Genomic DNA, 22,800 nt, shown 5'->3' with positions numbered 1-22,800 from the left:
AAGTTGGATATTTTGTGATAGCTTGGGGAAACAAAGTGGAAAAAAATGTGCCTAGGATCTAAGGATTATTTAGGTCCCATTAAACAATGGTTAGAGTTACTATTAGCAAGGGTTTATGACGTATTTAACTCAGCCAAGTTCAACCCTTTATTTTGATGCAGAAAGTGATAACCCAGCTACGATCAGCGTTAAGGCTAGGAAAAAAAATGGAAAAGCTTGGTTTGTTGCAGGATCTTTTAAACACTGGCGAGTTAGGGAAAGGAATAGAGCTGATAAGGGATAATTCATTTTTTGTTTTCATATGCATATAGATTAGCTGTGGTAAAGGCCAGCCATAACATTCAACAGAAGAATCACTGAAGAACACAATTTATTTCTGGAGTCCACATACTCTGGAAGCCTAGGTTGCAAACTGCTACCAGTCTGCATGAATGAATTAGCATTAAAATTTGGAAAGAACAGAGCTGAAGAGATTTCCAAGGTAGGACAAAAAAAAAGGAAGTTTTTGGTCATGCTTAGCTCTTAGAAGTGTGATAGCACAAGCCTTTTTTTATTACCTTCTAGCCATATGTAACTCTCAGGAAGTTAGTTTCCTGGGAGCAGTCACGAGTGTCTTGCTGCTCCAAAGATGAAGATATTTGAGTGATGCTGCTGTAAATACAGAAGTTCACAGCCAGATGGTGTTAGGGGGGATTTGGCATACCTCTGCCCATTAAAATATGGCATTGTTCGTTTGGATGAGAATCTGAGCGCCAGGTTCTTGGCAAAAAGTTGGCATACCTACATGCCTGATCTTTTACTTTTACATTTACTTAGTGTCTTACACCCCGAGCAAGCCTGAAGGGTGTTACAGTGACAACCAATCTTTGGAACACGGTCATCTTGGCGCACTACACAACAGCATGAGGGAGGAGAATTTTGGCCACGGAAATAAAGGGAACCCCCTACTCTTATAATAAAAAAATGCCAAACAGATGGTAACCAATTCAATCCATGGTGAGATGTCAAAACATGTTAAGGACCATACTGAGACCTGTCATAGAGCTATTTATTCTGATATTCTTTTGAATGACCTATTAATTTAATAGTAGGGAATAAGCCCTTGTTTTGTACAATTGCAGGTCTGCTGCTGATCCTTCAAGTTAAGTGAGGTCATCCATAGGAGTAGCTGCTAAGATCAAGAAGTGATATATAATTTGACCGTTATAAAGACAAAGAAGTAGCGTACTATGATTGCTCTTGATAAAAATATCAAAAGTATGAAGGAATCATCACTTTCATTCTGAAGACTTCAGATCACCAATTTAAAGAAAAACGAAATACGTGTTCTTCTGAAAAGGTATTTATTTTTTACCTGAGACATCAGAAATAGATAGGTACTGAGGTTTTATCAACTGAAACTGCACAGCTTTTCTCTCTCCACTCTACTCCCTCCATCTGCCACTTCAGCTTCTTTTCTTAATGTTTGATAACAGTTCTGGTGCCGCTGTATTTTTTTGCTACTATTTCATTTTGCTAGTAGACATTCTTGTTTATGTGAGTCTTTTACACGGCAACAACAAAGGAAAAACAGTAAGTGATCTACCACGTGGCTACTTCTAGCAAAATATATGCTTAAGGGCCTTCTTGAAGGGAACTAATCTAACTTGAGCCCTCACCTAATTTTTGAGGAAAACTGAATCTGTCCCAAAGAATGCTTTCAACAGCCAGCTTCCTTGCTTGCAAGCACTCCACAGTACACAAACAAGGAAATCCTTATTTGGGAAAATTAAGTTATAAACATGAAAATTGTAGCAACTCAACTTATACTGCAGTTGACCCTGCTGCGCAGTTGAGAGGCCAGTTAGATAACTGAGGCAGACCCGTTAGCCAAGTAGGGCTGTGCAACTCACCTGGCTGGTCAAACCAGTTTGGGGTATTGTGTGGGAGACCCAGAAGTAGTGCTCCTGTTGTAGAAGGGAAAGGGTAGCCTAATGTGGATGAGATGAAACCCTTAATGACCCACCTCCTCATCCAGTTTGTGGACCAACTGTTCCACACCATCCTGCAGAAAAGATGGAATCAGCCACACCTTGTTATTTGAACAGAACATGGAAATGAGCTGTCAGAAGGAGAACTCAACTCCTTTGCTTCCACCGCTTTCTAAATCTAATGTACAGACATGGTAATTTCTCAAGTGGCATTAGAAAGACTGTGGATGTTCAACCGTAATTTTGGCTGTTAAAAGAGAGGGGGCTAATGGCATTTGTGCAGGAGAAGGGGAAAGCAGTTCTCCTCTTAGACTGGGTGGCAGACAACGAGACTTGTCCAAAATCTAGGACAGAGTACCCTTTGACATAATAGGGTTCCAAATATCAAGGCAGGATGTAGTATTTTACTAAAATGCACTAGCATGAAAATTGACTGGTTTATGAAAAGGAAGCTCTTTATTGCACTTCTTTTTAAGAGCTGATCCCCCCTGTGCAATGCAGTTGCAGATGAGACATAGACAATGACACTGTCCTGAATGGGATCCAGAAAGCAAATTGGCAGTGCAGGTAGTGGACAATAAATTAGATTTTAAAATCTCTTTCAGGTTTTATAACTCGAAATGAACCCAGATATATAAGTTTGAGACAAGAAACACACTGAAAATATGTCAGCGTTCCAGGGGTGGACTGGAAGAGGTCGGAGGAAGAACAAATCTGTAAAATGATTTGTATAAAGTCATAATATAATAAATTCATCAGTGCATTACTTTATCAGCTAGATGCCAAGCCAGTATTAGCATAATTAAAATGACTGCTGGATAGCAAAACATCTTGTTTTATGTCACCACACAGCAACATGATTATTTTTAAGGAACCCCATCACCTAGACTTCTGTTACCAGCTTAAATCCTGCCAAGACAGCGTATAACCATGAACTGTACTTTGGAATAGCATCCTGTGTTTTGCATAACTGTGATGTTTGCGGCGCATCAATGCTTCATGCTGATGTTCTCCGCTGACATCACTGTACTGATCCATTGTCAAACAAGGTCATGCTGCACTCCACTTGGCATCTTGATGGATGGCACGCAGGCACTTCGGAGGGGATGCCGAGCTGAAACATTTTCACCCATGCTTCGCTCGAAAACCAATTACCCTATATATGAATAAAATGGCCATACATACCACACACGCACAAAAAAGGGACATAAAGGTCAAATAAGCATTTTAGAGAGGAAAATTTAAAGCTTCTGAAAACATTTTTATTCCTCCTCTGGCTGTCCTACCTGGCAGTTTGCTGCTGCCAACTATGACGTCTAGTCTACGGTTGAACCAGCTGCAGCCAGAACTACTGAGTCATTTTTGCCTTTCAAGATTTGGCACAGAAAAAATAAAAAGAAGAGGTTCAATACAGGATAAGCAGCGTACGCTGCACGGGAACAAAACCGCGAGAGCCGCGCAGGCCCCGAGCGGCAGCCGCGACCCGGCCCAGCTCACGCCCAGCTGCAGGCCGCGGGGTCCTGCCCGGCCTTTCCCCTCACCGCCCCGCTTCCCCCGACGGGCTCCCCCCCGCCAGGCCCGGCGCGGAGGGGGGGGGGGGGGGGGGGGAAGCCCCGCGCCTCGGCCCTCCCGCGGCACCGCCTCCCCAGCGGCAGGCAGCCCGCACCGGCCGCCAACTCGGCGGTTAAAACCGTTAACCGCCCGCCCCGCTCGGCGCAGTGACGCACAGCTGACGTCCCCAGGGGCCTCAGCCGCGCCTCTAGGGGGGCCGCGCCTCGTGACGGCTGCGCTTCCGCCAGACCGGCCTCGGGATTGGCTGAGGCGGGGGCGCTCGGCGCGCGTCATCGGAAGCGATGGTCGCCGGGGTCCGCCCTTCGCGCCGTTCAAACCTGGATGGCGGTAAAGCGGGGCGGCAGGTGGGGAGCGCGCGCGGGGCGGTGGGGTGGCTGGAGGCCGGAGCGGCGGCTGCGGGAGCGCGGGCTCTTGCGTGGCGGGCAGCGGCTCCGCGAACCGCAGCCGCCGTTCGGGGGCTCTGCACCGCCAGGGCTTGCTCTCCGTCTGCAGCCTGTCCCGCTCCCCGCCTTTCCCAGAAGGCAGGTTACGCGCTGTTACGCTCCGGATGCGTTCAAACTCGCTAGTTTTAATAAATTTTGTCTCCGAGGAAATACAAATGTTGCCTAAATTATGCCCCTCTCATCCCCTTTTTTATTGCCTCTGCTTGAAAGTCCCGCTTCTCTTTCTCAGGTGATCTTTTCTAAGACCTGTAAAGATGTTGAAGTTTAAATGCGGCTCCCGAAATGCGGTAGAGGCAGGACCGGTGGAGCCCATCACCAGCCGAATTTCTCGGCTAAATCTGCTCTTCCAGGTAAAGAGCATCTGGCATGGGATTGCTGATTGCGGTTTCGTCTGCGTCCATACCCAGCATATCAAAATACAGTTTTGCTTGTTTGTGTGGACACTCAAAGCGTGTGTGGTTCTTTGGAGGAAGGGGTAAAAGAAGGGGATAACTGGTAGAAGTTCAAAGTGTGTATCTAGTGTGCACAAAGTTCAGTAGATAGTAGCTGGTCTTATACTTATGTGCATCCGTTAGTGTTTTAGCCTGAGTGGATTTTCCCACATAAAGATGGAATATGGCATTCTGTGTCCTATAATCTGCAGGCTTTTTGGGTGATGTAGCTGAGGGTTTGTCATAAGATGGATTTGTCCAACCAGCTGCTATCTGACCATCTGAGGTTCAGTAGTTTTCCTGCTAGAGCTAATGTTGATACCGATTGCTTAAACTGTTTGTACCGGGAAAAAACCCGCATTGTACAATGTCAAGAAAAAAGCCAGTCAGATCAGAGTCATCAGTACGATGTAGATAGTTTCAAGAAAGCTGTGATTTGAACTTTAACAATCTTTAAAGAATGGCTTTGTCTAGAAGTAAAATACCCGTAATAGCTGTTACAGATAGACATAGGGAGTTGATATATTTACCTCACACTTCTGCATCGTTTGTCTAATTTCTGAAGTACTGATTTTTAAATGGATAATATATAATCTGCTCTATACATATGTTATTGATTTGAGGGTTTTCATTGTTGTCTGAGACTCCATCTGCTGTTGCTTCTTTTTTTTTCCAGGGGAAGCCACTCTTTGTGACTCAACAGCAGATGTCTCCTCTCTCCCGGGAAGGCATCCTTGATTCTTTATTCGTTCTTTTTGAAGAATGCAGAAACCCCGCTTTAATGAAAATTAAACATGTTGGCAACTTTGTCAAAAAGTGTAAGTTTGTTTAGACTAATTTGCAGGTGTCGTTTTAAAAGGTAGTGCTTAAGAATCTGAATGTTTAAATAATGCTTTAGTTGCCTTCATTCATTAATGATTGTAACCAGGACTTTCAGCACTTTTTGTGGACAGACTCAACACTGCAAAGGGGACCTTGGCAGTCTCAGTAGGGCTTTGTTCAGGTCCAGAAAGGTCAAATGCAAGTGGCTTTTGAAGTGCTGTGCCTTGAATGTGCATCCTTCTTAGTCTGTGCTGTATTTATAGTTGAGGAGGCACTTTCTTTAGAAGTGTCTGAGCACTGCGTACAGCAAAGCTCCAACTCCGCACAATAGAAGCATGTCGGAAGTTGAGAGCAGGACAGTGACTAGAGGTACAAGGAAAAAAAAAATCTAGAAAGGAACTTTGTGATACTTGGCTGTTTCAGCTTGAAGTAATCTTTTGGATTCCACGTGTTATCCAAATTTTGCATGTGTAACTTGTAAATAGTAATTCTGTACTTCAGAAACACAATTTCTGATGGAGTAAATATTTTACCTATGATGTGCTCAGATCCTTTGTGGGGGGAAAAAAAAGGTTCATCAATTTGTTCCATTAAAATATACTAGAAAGCCATTTGGTTAAAAGTAACTTATCATGCCCTCTATAATAGTTCCATCCATCCAGTTTCTAGATATTATTAGCAGAGAGTAATTTTCTGCTAGTCTGAAGAATTTTTAGAACAATCTACAGAGAGCAATTGATTATCACAGTGCATGCTGGTTGAAATTAGTCAATGGAAAACTGGAACTGAATATCTGAAATAAAATGTCTACGATTATTTGTTAGACAATAGACTAGTGCCTCCCACAGGCAGAGGAGAAAACCCTGCCACCTGACTTGTAGAACTCGCTGGGTAAAGCCGTCATATTTAGAGAATACACTTTGTATTGGTAAAGGACGGTTGGAAAGAAATTAATTTGAAACAAAAGAGCCTATCAGCCTATGATGTTATGAATGGGATGGAATTATGGTTGCTATGGGAACTGTCTTAACATTTCCTCGTTCTTTTGTATGTACCATATTTCAGTCTTAACTATGCATTAATACAGTCTTTTTCTAGTTCTTATGCATACTGTTTTTTTTTTTTTTAAGAAGCATATTCTGGAACGATTTAACATTTCTTGAGAGTCTGGAATTAATTTTTTTTGTTTGTTTGTTTTATTCCCCATTTATGATGTTGTGTTCATTACGAAATGCTAGTTGGCTAATGTAAAAATAAGTGTTTTATTTTTATAGATGCAGAGACTATAGCTGAATTAAGGGAACTGCAACCCAGTGTGAAGGATTTTGAAGTAAAGAATGTGGTTGGCTATGGTCATTTTGCAGATGTAAAAGTAGTAAGAGAGAAAGTTACTGGTGACGTATATGCTATGAAAGTGATGAGCAAGGAGTCCTTGTTGGCGCAGGAGCATGTATGTATATTTTTCTGTTACGACAGTAAGATGATAAATTACAATTTACTAAACATTTCCTTTTTGTCGCTACTATTAGAATTGAGTTAAAAATATATCTTGAGAAGGATCATCCTACATTTCAGTGAAGTAATATATTTGTGTGTAGTTTTGCTGTGTTTAAAAGCCATTGTCATAGACCATGAAATCTATTGGCTGAGGTGCCATCCAAAACACAAAATGGCCCTTGTCTCAAAGAGCTTACCATCTAATGGCAAGACAACTAAAAACAGATGAAGCAAATACTGGATCAGTATTGATCAGCTTGATGATGGCTTGAATTTTCAGGCAATCTATTCATTAAGTTTTTTTTTATTTTAAAGAGCGACATAGAATGTCAAGAGTGGGTGTGAAGGCAAACTGTGGTGACTGGATTTTTATGGAGAGCCTCTCACTAGCGTGAGAAATGTGTTACTTGAAAACTTAAAAAAGGGGTAATGGAGGTTGTTGTCATAGTTTGGTGAGAAACAGAAGTTTAATCTTTCACTGACATGAGATGACAAGTAGGACAGAGATACTCCATGAACAACCTTGTGAATTTATACAGCAATATCTACACCAATTGTTCCCAATATTTGGTGCAGTTAGGTGGCTCCTGAGATCCCTTAGCATTATTTGTGGCTATCAGAAAGGAAGATAAACTAAAATTACTATGTCAACCTATGGCATAGGTTGACAAGAAAGCAAGGTATGATACTACCCTCAGTATGACACTTGCTCAATCTTTTTGAGTGTGGGTCAGTGAAAGTAGGGAATATTGATCTGAATGAACTAGCGTTTATTACTAGCACTAATAAAATTAATTTCTTGTTGTCTGGCTGCACATCTAAATAATTAAATAGATGCTAGAGGATGATTTCAAGAAAGGTTTGTATTTTAATACCTTACAATGAATTTATTACTGAATTAGCTGTAAGATGCTACCCCATAATTGCTCTAGCTTCTTTTTTGCTTGTCTGATTCTTTTGAGGTTAGTTTTATTTTATTAGGGCCAATCCAGATGAGGTCAACCAAGATTGCACTCCAGACTGGTAGATGCTTCACCAGTTTGAAAGGGGAGCTGGCCTTTGTGGCAGGAACTATTCAGTTGAAAGCAAGGTAGACAACAGAAGGTGGGAGGGGAATGGAAAACACAAAGGAATAAAATCACTTTTTTAAAGGTGCATGTCATAAGGAAATAGCATTCAATATTTTCTGTGTAATTTTTTGTGATGTGTGCCTTTGGCACAGACTCAAATCTTTCTAAAACTAGGGGTTTCTAATGTATTCTAACTCATTTTCGTCATGATATAACTGAACACTTCCTTTTTTTGTAGGTGTCATTTTTTGAGGAAGAACGCAGTATATTATCTCAGAGCACCAGTCCATGGATTCCACAGTTACAATATGCATTTCAAGACAGGAAAAATCTTTACTTGGTAATGCCTAGTCTTTGTTTCTTTTCTCCTCTATTGAACACTCTTGCCATTGTTATGTTGAAGAACAACGCGATGGTTGAAATGTGCTCGTCTTCTGTAAATTTTCCTGCATTACATGCAACTGTTTGATATGTGTCCAGTGTAATATGGAGGAGTTGAATGGAATGTCTTTTGTATATGTGTTTTTATATAGCTGTATATATTTCTGTTTGTATGTCTGTTCCTTTACAATTTTATGTAGGTTATGGAGTATCAGCCTGGAGGGGACTTACTGTCACTCTTAAACCGATATGAGGACCAACTAGATGAGAGTATGGTGCAGTTTTATCTTGCAGAGTTGGTTTTAGCTATTCACAGCGTCCATCAGATGGGTTATGTACACCGGTAGGTAAAGATTGCTTTACATTGCACATGATATTTGATCAGTATCATTCCAGAAAAAGTGTTCTGGAATGATGCATTCTTGGGATTTTTTAATATTCCGTCCTCTTTCCGGACAATATTTCACATGCTGTATCAGAAGAGAAAATTAGAAAATTAATCGGACTCCAACTGTAATTGTAGCTAAAGGCATTAACTTTGATGTAAAGTTCAAACCAATATCAAGAAAGGATTTTTACATATATTTTCTGGAGGCTTAGTAAAAAGAAGCCTTAATGTTGCACTATAAAAAATTAAAATATTTTCCAGAGATTGTTGCTTTTAGCACCAAGTAGTATGGGAAATTAGTGTAATTGTTAAAACTTGTTGTGTGCTGATTGGTGAACAGGGCAGTATAGGATGTTGGAGTAGTTAAACATCACAGCGTTTTCGAAAGATCATGTCAAGGCTTGAAGGCTGTTACTGTATGCATTTTCAAATCATGTTGGTGTTTAATAAATTTATTCCATTCTGAGACTTTCGAAATGTTATGAAGTATTTTATGTTCCAAGCAGCTGTAGTGGCTGCACTTAGAAAGTGGCTGTGGCTTTCTAATGCAAGGTAGCTGCCTGGATTTGAAAGATGTACAGAATAAGTTGTGAGGAAATTTGGGAAAAAAGCTACATAATACTTCACTGTAACTCAGTTACAATGTAGTCAAGGTGCAAAACCACCTTCTCTTTCCACCTTCTGGCAATAATTATTAACTTTCCGTGAAATAAGAGGAACTTTTACTACTTTCGTATTTGCTTGGAAACAGAACAACAGTTAGAAATTAGACTCCCGCTTGTTAAGGTTTTATGCAACTGAGCATACGGTTGAGTGTAGCTGAAAAGGGATATCCTGTTATCTAGATGTGACGGTGGGGAATGGTATGGAAAGGTACTGATTGCTTTCTTCTTGCTTACAGAGATATCAAACCAGAGAATGTTCTTATTGACCGAACAGGACACATTAAACTGGTGGACTTTGGGTCAGCTGCCAAAATGACAGTGAACAAAACGGTAATAATGTGAATTTAAAATGGCTTGTTTGGATAGTCCAGTCAAAAAGGGAAAACTAACTTTATATCTGTTCCTTGATTACACCTTGTTCTTCTGCCTTTCTTGTCCAATATGGAATCTATTCACAGTGATACTTTTCAATTTATGAATGGCTTTTCATACATGAGCTCGAGTATCTTTTGCAGCTCTCAGTAGATATATATTTGCTTATTAAAATTTGGATACACAAGTAAGATAAAGGCAAGTTACTGCACTGCAATACAAAATCATACTTCTAGAGATTCTTACAACTGTTCAATGCTGTGTTTAAAGTAGGACATGGATTTATAATTGTTCATAATTGGACTGAAAATTGTGTTTGTTGTAACTAAGGTGGCATACTTTTGAACACCGGGGAGCTCTTGATTGAAATGAGTCACAATCCAATGTTCTGGGCTTTACTCACCAGAAAGCACTAGATTCAAAGCTGTGAATCAGTTGAGGTTTTTTATAAGTTGCTTGTAAATTTAGGTAACTGCATACAATTTCAGTGATAATTTGAAATTAAAATATATCTAAGCGAGAATATGAAATTCTATACCAGATTCCTGTCTTCGTTTACAATTTTGACTTTTTTGTAGCATTTTCTTTGTATTGTGACTCTTAATGTTCTGTTTTCCTTTTCAGTAATTCTCTGCATTGCGTTTTTCTTTTCAGTTTTTTTCTTCACATTATCTTTTGAGTCATCTTCAGGTTTTTGTGTTAGTCTGCCTGCTGTTTAGTTTCATTCTTTATGCCACTCAGTGGAAAAATGATTGCAGTTTTGGCTCCTGAATTACCTTTTCTAAGCACTCCAGAAATTCAAATACTAGTACTTTGCTGATCATGAACACAAGGTAAAAAGGTAGGGATGACACAGAATGGAATGAGGGCAGGGAACATTTATGTCTAAATTTGACTATTTTTGAAATTTCAGCTATGATGTCCCCGTTAATACTAGTTGAAGCAGTAGTGCTAGAGTATGTATACTGCTTAAAACATCAGTGTTTAGTAATCCTGTGCTTTTTAGAATGCCGCTTTTCTACTTCAGCTGTTTGTAGTTTCTAGTAACAATTAGTGCTGATAATTTGACTCTTTTTTTCTACCAAATAGCTAGCTTTCTGTTTGTTTATCAGCAGTTTCCTTAACCTTGCACTTTTTTGTTTAACAGCATTGCTTAAAATTACTTACTTAAAATTCACTTGGACGGCTGAAAATTATATGTCTCATTTAAAAAGAAAAAAAAAAAGATTTGTTTTATTACCAAGATCACAATGAATAGAAAGTGCTGTAATTTCACTTGGTATATCTTTGCTTCTAGGTAAATGCCAAGCTACCTGTTGGCACACCTGACTACATGGCACCAGAAATGCTAACGGGGTTGAATGGGGATGGCAAAGCTTCTTATGGTCCAGAATGTGACTGGTGGTCCCTAGGAGTCATTGCGTATGAAATGATTTATGGAAGATCTCCGTTCGCTGAAGGGACTTCAGCAAAAACTTTCAATAACATCATGAACTTCCAGGTAGAGAGAACTCCTTCCATGTTCTTGGGTAAAAAGGCTGTAACTAAAGATCATGTTTTTACAGTTGAAAAAAGCAGCTTATGGCTGTCTCTTACTTTGTCATGTTCATAAAATATTTAGAATATATGCTTTATGTTGTTTTTATGTCTCCGTATTGTAGATATTAAGTTATTTTTTGTAACAGGTGTTTAAAAATAACCATCTGCAATGCATGAATTAAAAAAGATTTAGCTGTCCATCTTAGGCAACTATAATTGCAGCATTTCCAAAATAATCTAGAAAAGGGATTGAAAGGATGAATTGTGGATTGATAAAGTTCCTGAATCTTACTAAATGTTTCTGGATAGTAAAGACAAAGGCTAGCTATGAAAAGCTGCAGGAAGTCTTGAGGATTTTGAGTGTCTGCATGATTAAAACATCATGTGAAGTTTAGTGTAAATAAATTTAAACCAATGCATATGAAAGGAAAAGTATCCCAACTTTACCCAGTGGTGGGCTCAAGAACGGTATCTTGATGTTATAATCTATGCAAATGTTAGTTTAGTTCTTAAGTAACAGTCCGAAAAGCAGAACATAGAATGGTAGGAGTTAGTAGGAAAGAAAAAGAAAAAAAAAATCATGTGTTGCTGGGAGGAAGTGAACAAAGAATGGTTACCTATTATCTCTTCTAATATGGGAATCAGGGGCATCAAATGAAAGTAGCCAGCAGTAACTACGTTACAAACAAAAAAGGGTACTTCATATAGCACATTCTCATGCTGCGGAGCTCTTTGCCGTAAGTTTGCAGCTGCTGAATGTTTAGATGGGTTCAAGGAGTGGCTAGAAAAATTCATAGAAGAAGAATCCATTGAAATCTGGCAAATACAAAGACATCATCCCTGGTTCAGAAAATCCTGAGCCACAAATCCTTGGAAGTTTGGAAGAATTTTCTGGGGAAGTGTCTCGTTTTACTTTTCCATTTGTGTATGCCATTGGCCATTGTTCAGCATAAGATGGTGATGTGGGTCTACCATTTGTTCCCATGTTCTTATCTTTACTGCAGTAAACGCGTATAAAAGCTCATTTGGAAAAAATGCACAATACTTTTATTTGTATGCTATAAATATTTATCCTTTGTGCCTGACATAGCTCAGAAAAATGAAACTTAATCTTACTGTTCTGGGACTGTTTTCCTACTGAGCAGAAATCCTTTTCTTTCTAATGCAGAGATTTCTGAAGTTCCCAGAGGATGTGAAAGTTAGTAGTGAATTTCTTGATCTGATCCAGAGCCTGCTTTGTGGGCAGAAGGAAAGGCTGGGTTATGAGGGACTCTGCTGCCATGCTTTTTTTTCTAAAATTGACTGGAATAATATCCGTAACTGTAAGTAGAATAATACTGCATTTATAAACAATTTCTGGTTTTTTTGGGTAACACGAAAATTTTTACGAAGTGAGTATTTAATTGTGTTTGATCTGAATAATTATTCGTAATGAAACAGGATTGTGTCCTGGAGCAGGTGTTTTTAACAAAACAATTAATTTTGGTTTTTGGATAGGATATGTTAACATCTCTCAGATGAAAATTGTAAGGTAAGCTGAAGTTTAATACAATTCTATACGAATTTCTGATGCAATTGCCATACTACTGCAGGCACTAGACTGGAAAATCAAAACGGTCCTTCCCATGTCTTTCCTCAGATTAAAAGGCATCAGTATGTTCTTTCAGGCCTTTTCCACCTCAATTTGCTTAATTTTGGCTTAATCTTATTATTTTTTGTTCTATCTTCGTATTTCTCTCTATCATTGCTTGTGATCCAGCTTTGTTTAAGTTTGTTTGGTTTTTTTAGCTCCTGTAGGTGATAAAATGTCAGCGGTCATAGGGGCATTGGAGTTTTTCCTCAAAGTTAATATGGCTAATATATGATTAATTTTTTGTCAAAAATCAGTTCATTCCGCTAGGAATGGAATAAAATCAGTGAAACAGATAATTTTCTATGCAGAAAATTGTTTATAATACTATGGAAGCAATGGAATTTAGTATTTGGAAGTAGTGAGGCACCAGCTCCATGGCAAAAGCAAATATTTCACAGATCAGCAATGATCTGTGTATGAGTGCCTGACTTGTGTTGGATAGTGTTTTAAATTATTTGGACTGTAAGATTATCTGGGCAAGGAATATGTCTGCCTTATATCCTTTATCAAATATGCTGTAAGAGCAATGATAGTGCTCCATTTTCCATGATAAATTGCTAAGCCAGTGCTGCTACTTTTGATGACTATCTCAGCACTTCAGCTGTCAGCTCCACAGAATGTTTACTCACTTTTCTGTTGATTCATTAATTTTGAACTTGTGGAGCTGCTGTTCTGTTACATTCCATTGTTTCTGCCCTTTGAGAGCCATTGAGCCTTGAGTCTTTTTCATCATTTTAGCATACGTTTCCCAGACTGAAGTCTCATTCTGAGAGCCTTCCTGACTGAAGGCTCATTCTGCCTTCTTTCCCCAGAACCCTGCCTAAGCCACCAGTTTCAGTTTCTGAAACTTTTGTATTGCATTTGTATCACATTATCTCAGATGTGGAAAAAAATGGCATGTGTGCATATGTTCTGTGTTTCCTTGGCAATTGTCTGTCCAGTATTCACACAACTGCACAAGTTAATTGAGTGTTTTGCCATTTCATGTGACAACGGTGATACTGATGGACAAGCTGGTAGGCAGTCCTGATGTCATTATAACATTGAAATAATCATTTGGGATTTTAAAAATCCCATTTCTGTCTGCAGCTGGCCAGTGGATTGCATCATTCCCTATAACATCCGGACCTACCTACTGTTAAGATTGATGCAGTTTTGACCCCTGACTTCGTTGTTATGTCTCATACTTCATAAAACCCCACTGTAACTAGCACAAAACACAGCAGTCTTCTTGCTTTTAGTAGCAGATTCAATGTATCACCTATTGCTTTTCTCTCTGCAGTGGTTCTCCATTTGCTGGTTTATTCAGGGCAGCGTCGCTGTCATTCTATTCAAAACCCCTGTTAGGTTTGACCCGGGCTATCTAAAAGCTAAAAGTTTCTTTCTTATCTTGACCTCCGCTGATAGTGGTGTTTAACTGGAGCAATGGCAGCCTGAGAAAATTAGGAAACTAGTGAGTGCTGGAAGAGGCCACAGGATTTAGATTTCGATTGAAGAATCTCACTCCCTCAAGTTAATCTGGTCAAAGATTTTGGGGGTATGGAATGTTGGACTCAATGATCTTAAAGATCTTTTCCAACCTAAATGGTTCTATGATTGTTAAATAAATTGTGTGTTAGCACAGTCAGACTTTCCTCTAGTCTATGAAAACAATGATGTTACTTCTATTTCATACTGAGAAAGGTAGGGAAAAAATTGGTACCCTTGCCTTGCAGGTATTTAAATTATCACGCTGGGAGCTCCAGGATAACCATTCTTAATGCACCGATTTTGGTTAAGCATGTGTCATTAAGGGGTTTTTCACTGTTACGTTTTGTTGTTATGGTAACCTATGAAACACTTGACTTTTCAGTAAACCCCTTCCCAAAAGATAGTTGCCTCTAAAAAAGCTCCCAGCTTCCTTTGGTTCAAGTAGCACATGTCTGTAGAAGCCGCTCTTAAGTTACAGAAACAGACTCCAACCATTAAACCTAAGGTCAGGTTTAACTGAATCTGTCTCAATAGGTGATTTTCCCCTTCCTTGGAGTGTTGTACTGAAACATATTTATAGATCTTGCTCCCTGTATTTGTTGATTTCTGCTATTTAATGACTTCTAAAGCTTCTAAAAAAAAGCCAAAATACCAGACACCACCACACGCCCCCCAGACAAAAGAAAAAAACCCAAAACTTTTGAAAGATTGTGTTGATTTATTTGACAGAATTTTCTGAAAATATTTTGGAATTTATTTACCTAGAATAAACATATTTCTATCTGAGTTTCAGCTAAATGATCAGGATTTTAACTGGAAAGTTGATAACAGAACTATTTGAGTACTTGATAGGTATCTAAAACCAGAGATAGAGAATGGGGGATGACATACTTCAGTTATCGGCAACAAGGTTGCATTCTATATAATTGGGGGATTTTGTTAATCACATTTTGTTATTTGAAATCCATAAATTACATCAGCTGTTTAATTTGGAATTAAAAATCTGCCTGCTGAAGGCTAGCTGAGAAATGGTCAGAAGACTTTTATTGTCATCTAAGCGATAAATATGTTTATCATAAAGAATCTTTCATTTTAAGAATTGTTTTGTAATTGCAGTCCAAGAGGTCTTGAAAATGGAATGGCATATTTTGACTTGAGGAAACTATATATATGAGAAGAAAAGAATTAATGTTTTGTGCAAACAGAAGAACTTGAGAAAGTGTTGAAGACTGATTTTTAGGCTGTCTTCTGCTATTAAACAGGCAGGAACCCAAATCTCATTGTTCATAAGTCCAAGACTCTTCCTTATCTTTATGAATCCAAAGTTGTCATTCAGTTGTCATTCAACAGTTAACAGTTAAACATTGTGATGTTTTATTTAAAAGCTTGCCTTCAGAAAAAAGATGACTTGTTTCTCTAAGTGGAGATCACTTGCATGTCAGCTTGAAGATCACTTTTATTAAGAGAGATGTATGTGTTGGATTATTGTCTTGACAGAACAGAAAAGATGTTAAGATAGTATTGTATAGATTGGTTAGAACTAGTATAATGCCTTTTTTTTAAGTGGTCTTAGAGAAACATCCTTAAATTACATCACTTGGACTTTCTATTTTTCATTTTCCTTCCATGACACTTTACTCAAATGGGCCTCTTAAAGCCTTAGGAAGAGTAATGCCTAATCTCCTTACAAAGGCTGTGTGGATGCTTTTCCTCAGAAAGCATATATAGATCACCTTGTAGATCAAGAAAAAACACGTTTTTATTCTTAAGAAATGTTCTGTATTTCCTTTAAATTTCCTATTTCGGTTAAGTCGTTCACTGTCCCAGGGGAAATGCAGTATCTCTTTTCTGAATTTGCATGAAAGTATTTTGAAAGGATGGAAAGACCTGATTAAGGCAATGTTCCTTGAACTAGTCGTAAATACACACACTAATGCAGAGATTAAAGAAAAAAAAAGCTTCTTTCCATAAGAGACATTTCATCTAATCTTAATGATAAACTGGTTAAAGTACTGCAGTGTATGTGTGGTGGTTTTGGTTTTTGCTTTTTTTCTTTTTTTTTAAACTTAGCAACCTACAACACCCCCTTTTCCTCTGAAAGTCATTCTTTGGAACAGATGGAAGAGGGTTACATCCTTCCACAAGTGGGGAGGTATCTAGGCAAGCAATTGGCTTTTTTAAAACATGCAGTTCTCTACAAGATACTTTAAATGGTAAACAGAACATGTTACATATCGGAGGCAAAAAGAGGTCTTTATATCCGTTTGTACGAGTAGAAGCATCGGGTTTGCTATCTTTTTAAGTAATAGTTTTGCCTCCGTTTTGGGTGAGTCTGAAAAAAATGCAAATTTTTCACCTTGTCAGATGTGATGGCATGACTTTAACATTTAGTTCTCAGAGGCTTATCTTGACCTCTACTGAAGGATTCTTCCCTTTAAAGAAGCAACTGATAAGCACATCAATGTATTTGCATTCACCAATCTTCATCTTGTTCTGAAAATACTATTCTTGTGTGACAGTCATCTGATTTTAAGCCAGAAATAATAATTTAACTAGAGATTATGTCACCATGTGACCCACATTTGAGAGCAAAATGGCTGGTCTGTTTCAGCTTGTTTTTAGAAGACTACTCTGATTATTCTGTATGTATTTTGGACATCAGACAAAGGACTCCTTAGTCTTAGGAATAAAAGACTATGAAGAAGCTACCAAATAATTAACAAAATCAGACAAAGTGGATCTAGCTTTTTTTTTTCCTTAAAGATATTCCCTCTTACTCCTAAGTGAGTTTTCTTCCAGTGTCCTGAAACTTCTGAAGAAGTTCTGCTTCTCATTTTCAGTCCCTGTTGACAGTTCAGAACTACTTAACATCTAGAGGTGTTTTTGTTGAATGACTGTTCTTTTTAATTTTTCTTCTTAGTTGCTACTATTTCTTGATACAAATATTGTAACAAGGTTATACTGCAAAGTTGCAGAGCTTTTGGTCTGTTAGTCATGGATTTTTAGTGAATGCAAAATAGAGGGCAAATGATTTTTTCATTATTTTTAATCTAGTGCTCCCAATTTCTCTTCTTCATTCACATCTTTTATTAAACATTAAAGGAAACTGTCGTGTAAAACATTGTGCTCTTTAAACTAGTTTTCCACCAGCCCCAAAGGTTTGCTCTCTCTCACATTCAGTTTTATCTTTTTGCATCCATTGTTCCCCTATTGAGTGCTTTTCATCTTTTTATGTGCATGCTGATCTTAGGCGTATTTAAATTGTATTCTCTTTTATGGATGTGGTTTGACTAGGAATTCTTATTGTTAGTAAGAGGAAAGACTTTCTTTTTAATTGGAAGGGCTTGAAGATGACTCTTAAGATCTTCTTAGCTAATTTCTGGTGAGAAGTAAGGCACTGGATCTCTCTTTCAAGATGAAGTTATCTGTCAAACTCTGAGGAGTATCTAACAGGGTTGTTATACCATTAGAAAAAGGCAACTATATTGTTTTTTTCTATGTCTTTAAGAAAGATTCTAGACTTCCCCAGACGAAGCGAGTAGTTTGCTGTTTTCTCTATTACTTTACCTCATAGAGAGTAGCTGTCTTCAAAGACAATGTTAAAAACCCCACAGCAACCCCTTCCTGTAAGAGGACGTGCAAAGTTAGAGGTCCTAAACTAAAAAATATTAATTCCTGAACTTCTCCTCCTCTGCTATGAATTAACTGTAAGTTTGGGCTTATATTTGCATTGAAGATGATATACTTACAAACTGTTTTCTGTTGCTTCTCTGTTTTTAATCATTAAGAGCATATGAAAGAGTAGCTGGATATTATCCTGACATTAAGTGAGTTTTTTAAAAAATACAGATCCTAATCAACAATCTGTATTCCAAAATTATGTTTACAGTGCATAAATGTCAGCATTATATTGGATCTAAATTTATATTATAACTGATAAAATAGCAGAAATTAATGCATTCCTGATATTGACAGAAAATTTAAATGTTCTGGAGCCAGTAAGTAAAACTGCTTACTACAGAACCTATTTAATTTGTATATTTTCCCCATTTATCTCATTCTAATGTACTTGGGACTACTGTACGTGAGCAGCATCCTATCTGCTTCGTGGAATTTCTTCTCACTTCCCTGCTTGGGAGCAGCCTCAGAATGGCTCCTTGGGGAGCTGCTAACAAAGCCTGCATGTGTCGTTGTGATTTGGCAGTTTGTACAGACATTTTTTTTCTTTTGGACTATTAATGCTGGTCTGGTGGGTAGTTTAAGCATACATTTGCCTAGAGAATTAAGAGTTAAAAAGCAGGCTGTGAAAGGCTTTGGCAACCTAGAGGGAGCTAGCAAGCTCCAGCCGTGACTCATTCTGCCTGTGTCAGTCAGATAAGCATCAGCATCTGTCACGAATGCAGGCAGGTAGGGTTAAACTCCGAGCATGCAGAGAGTGAGGAGCAGGGAGCCTGCACTGCAGGGGTTGTAATGTTTGTTCCCGCTTCTTCAATTCTCATCAGCCCTTCAGCTACAGGAGATCTATACTGGATCCATGGTAACGGTTTTAGCACACTACACTTCCATCAGCTTGTGACAATGGGCTGTGTTCTAGCTGCTGACTGAAGAGCTGTCCCCTTTATAGAGCAAAAAAAGAGATTAGTAGATTTGCAGTGAGTAAGGACCTGAGTGATGAAATAAATAAAAAAAAAATCTTAGAAACTGTGATTTAATGGGGTAGAAATTGCACAGCAGGTTTTTGCATTCATTCCTTTCACACACGTAGCCAAGCCAGCAGGTAGCTTGGGTGCTGCACATCATTGAGAAGAACTTGTTCTTTTGTTCTGTTGGTTAATTAAACTGAAGCAAACATGGGAAAATCAGCTGAAATTAAACAACTGCTTAACAAGTTAAGTGGTACCAATTTAGAAATTATAGTAAGAAATATATTGTAATTTCTGCTATTTATACCTCTCTTCAGAGCTGATTGTATCAGAGCCAGACTGCAGTAGTGTCCCAACAAGAGTTCCATATCTTTTACAAGCTCTTTTAGAGAAATAAAATCTTACTGATACTTCTTCCCTTCCTAAAGACCAATTAGCTTCTAGTAGCTATAGTTTATTAGAATCTTCCAGGAGAAAGACCAGTTTGCTGTTGATTAGAAGCCCATGATGGGAAGATTCTTGGTAGTATTAAAGGGTAGATATATCCCTTAGCTGACTAGCAAAGGATCAGGCTACATTCTCATGTAGTGTCACTAATTGGATAGGTTGGAGACATTTTCTTTTTCTAGATGAATCAGAATTGTATTACTTTTAGCTATATTACAGTAATGATTTTCTTAGCCTGGTGCTTTGATTTGATTCAATGTATGTTTAAAAAAACCCCAACCTGAAAAAAAAAACCCCAAAAAACAACAAACCCAATCCCCAACCTAAACCCCAGTATAATCCGTGTGGGAGACATTCTGCCTGCAGAGTGGTAGCCATGTTGGTAGCTTAAGGGTTAATCTCTTGTTGCTGTAATACGATTTGAGAGCAGCAGCTCAGTCTGCTTGTGTTAGCAAGATTAAAAGCAGGAGCTGCAGTGCCATTGCAAGCACTGAATGAGTGGGACTGTTACAGAGTGAACTGTAGCTGAATTTTGTCTTTTCTTCTTGCTTTTTTCACCAGCTCCTCCCCCCTTCGTTCCTACTCTCAAGTCTGATGATGACACCTCAAATTTTGATGAACCAGAGAAGAATTCGCGGGTTTTATCCTCTACGCGCCAGTTGAACCCAGCAGGCTTCTCGGGTGAAGATTTGCCGTTTGTGGGGTTTTCATTCATCAAGGCATTAGGGATCCTCAGATCAGAGTAAGTAGGAATTACTGCTTAGGTGGATAGGACCATTGGAAAAATGCGAAGGTTTGTTACAGTGAGGGTGGTGTGTGTGTGGGGAAAAGCTGTTTTAACTGGCCAGTACTCTGCTTTAAGGAAGCTGCCAGATTCTGGCTTTATCTGTTGCTGCTGTGGCTTGTGCATGTCCTACTGTTCTGTGATTATTTCTGGGATGAAGGGGAGGGAAAGGAATGGAAAGATTGATTCTAAAACAGTTATTGTTAAAATTGGTGTTCAAATACTTTGAATTAGTTGTTGCTGTTAACCAGGGAGCAGTAGGTGATTGCATTTCTGGTATTGCAGATCACTGAAAGAAGGAGAATACTGAGGAGTTCAGAGATGGAAAAGGGGGGGTGTTATTTTATTGGGTCAGAGAGTGGGCACCAAGTGCTGGGGATGTGTAAGGCTGAATCAGTGATCCACAGAAATGGGGCTCCACTAATCTGGGAATGTTCAGTGATGGGTCAATGAACAAGAGAAGGAGCTTCACGGCAGCTGATTGTGTGCTGTTGGGTCAAGTTAAATACAAAGGCTGCTGTATCGCGTGTTAAGAGACTGGAGAGTCAGATGAAGTATGCAGGGTATGTGTTTGTGGAGGGAGGTAAAGATCTAGAAAAAATGGTTTTCAATTGAAAGAAAACATGCTTTCCAAGCGAATGGAGTCGGAGAAAAAGAAGAATATAAATAGTATGGTATAAACCATTTGGTGTGGTGGGTGGTTAGTTTCTGATGACAGAGCTATTGAAAAAGTATTAGTGCAGTGCGTTAAGTTGAGAGGTCCTTACCCTCAGTATCATGAGGCCTCTCAGGAATGCGATGGCTTTAGCTGGGTTAGAGACTCAGTGCACTAAGGCGCTGTGTTTTTGTGTCAACCATCATTCATTGCTGGTAGTTAGTTCCCTTGAGGGACTTAGTGATCAATCTGTCTTAATCGAGTTTTCATTTTTTTTGTCATATTGGTTGTGACAGTTGCTCTGCGGTAAGTGTGTAACCAAATCTGGTGATCCTGTTGACATCTTTGATCTTGCCCACACTGTGAATCAAGGTTATATGATGGTTATGCCAGGAATAAAAAGGGAATCTTTGGTTGTCCCTCCTCAGCGGGGTTGCTTTTATGACAAAAGAGGAAGGAAGGGAGAGGACATAACAAGCAAAAAAGTATTCTTTTGGTGAAATGATCTAATAGTCAGCAGAATTAGAAAAATGGAATGTTATATCTGTAGATACCTGGGGTTAAAATCTATCTTGCTTTAGGAGTGAAATAACTTACAGTGTTATCTTTTCTGCCTGGGGAACTGCAATCCATCTATGAAGGCTACATGACCATTCATGACAGTCAGAAGAGGCTCAACAGTGACCACAGATGCATGGTAAAAATGTATGAGTAATCAGGGCTCAGGACTAGAACTGAAGAGGAGCGTGAGGTAAAGTCTCAGGAACAGTGGTGTAACTGTGCTGGAGGTTGAAGGCTGAAAAGTCATATAGATACAGCAGATCGATTGACATGCTTGCTTTGTGGAGCTAGTACCGAAGATGCGTACTGAAGTTATATTTGAATTTTGGTAATGGATGAGAAGGGGTACAGCAAAAGAATATAGGGATTAATGTGCTCTGGAGAAATTTTGACTGAAGTAAAATTTCTGGTTGGTGTGGCCTGTTTTTTTCCTGAGCTGGAACAGAAAGACATCATGTACTTAATTTGCCCCCAGATAATTTTAATATAAGTAGATCTTAGCGGTTTCTTTTTTGAATGAGATCTCGATAAATGCACTTTGATATTTTTAGCAGTGAATACTTGCATTTTGTTCTAAGAAGGTGATTTAAATATGGCAAAGAGTGTATGGAGGCTTGAAAATAGCTGTATTTAAATAATGCAGTGACTAGTTTATTCTCAATATCACTGCAACACTGTGTCATAAAGAGAACTTCTTTCTTACAGAATATTGTGTGGTGTATGTTTTACACGAGGAAATAAAGTACTGTTTCTGCCCACACTAGCTTAAATATCAAATTCTAGATGGGGAAGAGAACAGTAAATGGCGAGTAGGCTTATCTGTTGTGAATCTTGGGATGTCTTCTCTGGAAGGTCCTAAGTCATCAAGTTTATCAGTCCAGAATATTTCTTCTTAAAATCTTTCCTCTGGAAGTCTAACCCTTGCTAAGTGATGCAGATCTGTCTTCCTGTGTCTGCAGCATGATAGCTCTAATACCTCTAGTGCTGCTCACAGTTAGGCCAGGCACTGCAGAGTGCCATTAACGAGGCCCTTGAAACTTTCATTGATTTTAATTTGAGGGCTGTCAAGGTATGAAGTTTAGGGTTATACTCTTGCCCTTGTTCACTGGACAGTGAGAAGCCGTAGCTGAGCTGGGAATTTCAAATACTTCAGAGAAAGGACAGTTCAACAAAATTGGACAGAAGAAGGGTAAAAGAAGTTGTCTTTTCCATTCTCCTCTTTCTGCCAACCACTTAGGGTTAGAATGGTTCACCTAAGTCATAGACCTGTTGCCAGAAATTATATAGTCGATGTGTAGTTTAGAAGGGTCCTTTGAATGAAAATGTTCTCTATGTTGGCCCACACCATGAGTTTTGGGCAGAATTTGTGACCCTATAACAAATGTAAGATCTAACAAAGAGCAAAAGGCATGACAATAATGTGTCGTAGGAAGCAATCAGGAGAAATCAAGGGCATT

At 38.8% G+C, this 22,800-nt stretch overlaps 1 protein-coding gene across 1 annotated transcript in view; it reads left to right on the top strand.

The window, feature by feature from the left end:
• The first annotated feature begins 3,866 nt into the window (after positions 1-3,866).
• CIT (citron rho-interacting serine/threonine kinase) overlaps positions 3,867-22,800 on the top strand; it is a 74,484-nt gene continuing 55,550 nt past the window's right edge. Inside the window, exons 1-10 of the mRNA XM_075167261.1 lie at positions 3,867-3,886; positions 4,215-4,335; positions 5,093-5,234; positions 6,513-6,688; positions 8,044-8,145; positions 8,387-8,529; positions 9,476-9,569; positions 10,909-11,112; positions 12,319-12,472; positions 19,905-20,085. Coding sequence (XP_075023362.1) covers positions 4,240-4,335; positions 5,093-5,234; positions 6,513-6,688; positions 8,044-8,145; positions 8,387-8,529; positions 9,476-9,569; positions 10,909-11,112; positions 12,319-12,472; positions 19,905-20,085 — 1,292 coding nt within the window. The 5' untranslated portion in view covers positions 3,867-3,886; positions 4,215-4,239. The remainder of the gene's footprint in view (positions 3,887-4,214; positions 4,336-5,092; positions 5,235-6,512; positions 6,689-8,043; positions 8,146-8,386; positions 8,530-9,475; positions 9,570-10,908; positions 11,113-12,318; positions 12,473-19,904; positions 20,086-22,800) is intronic.

Source organism: Calonectris borealis, chromosome 18, assembly GCF_964195595.1.
Source record: "Calonectris borealis chromosome 18, bCalBor7.hap1.2, whole genome shotgun sequence".
Lineage (NCBI taxonomy): Eukaryota > Metazoa > Chordata > Aves > Procellariiformes > Procellariidae > Calonectris > Calonectris borealis.
This window is presented reverse-complemented; position numbering and strand designations above follow the sequence as displayed.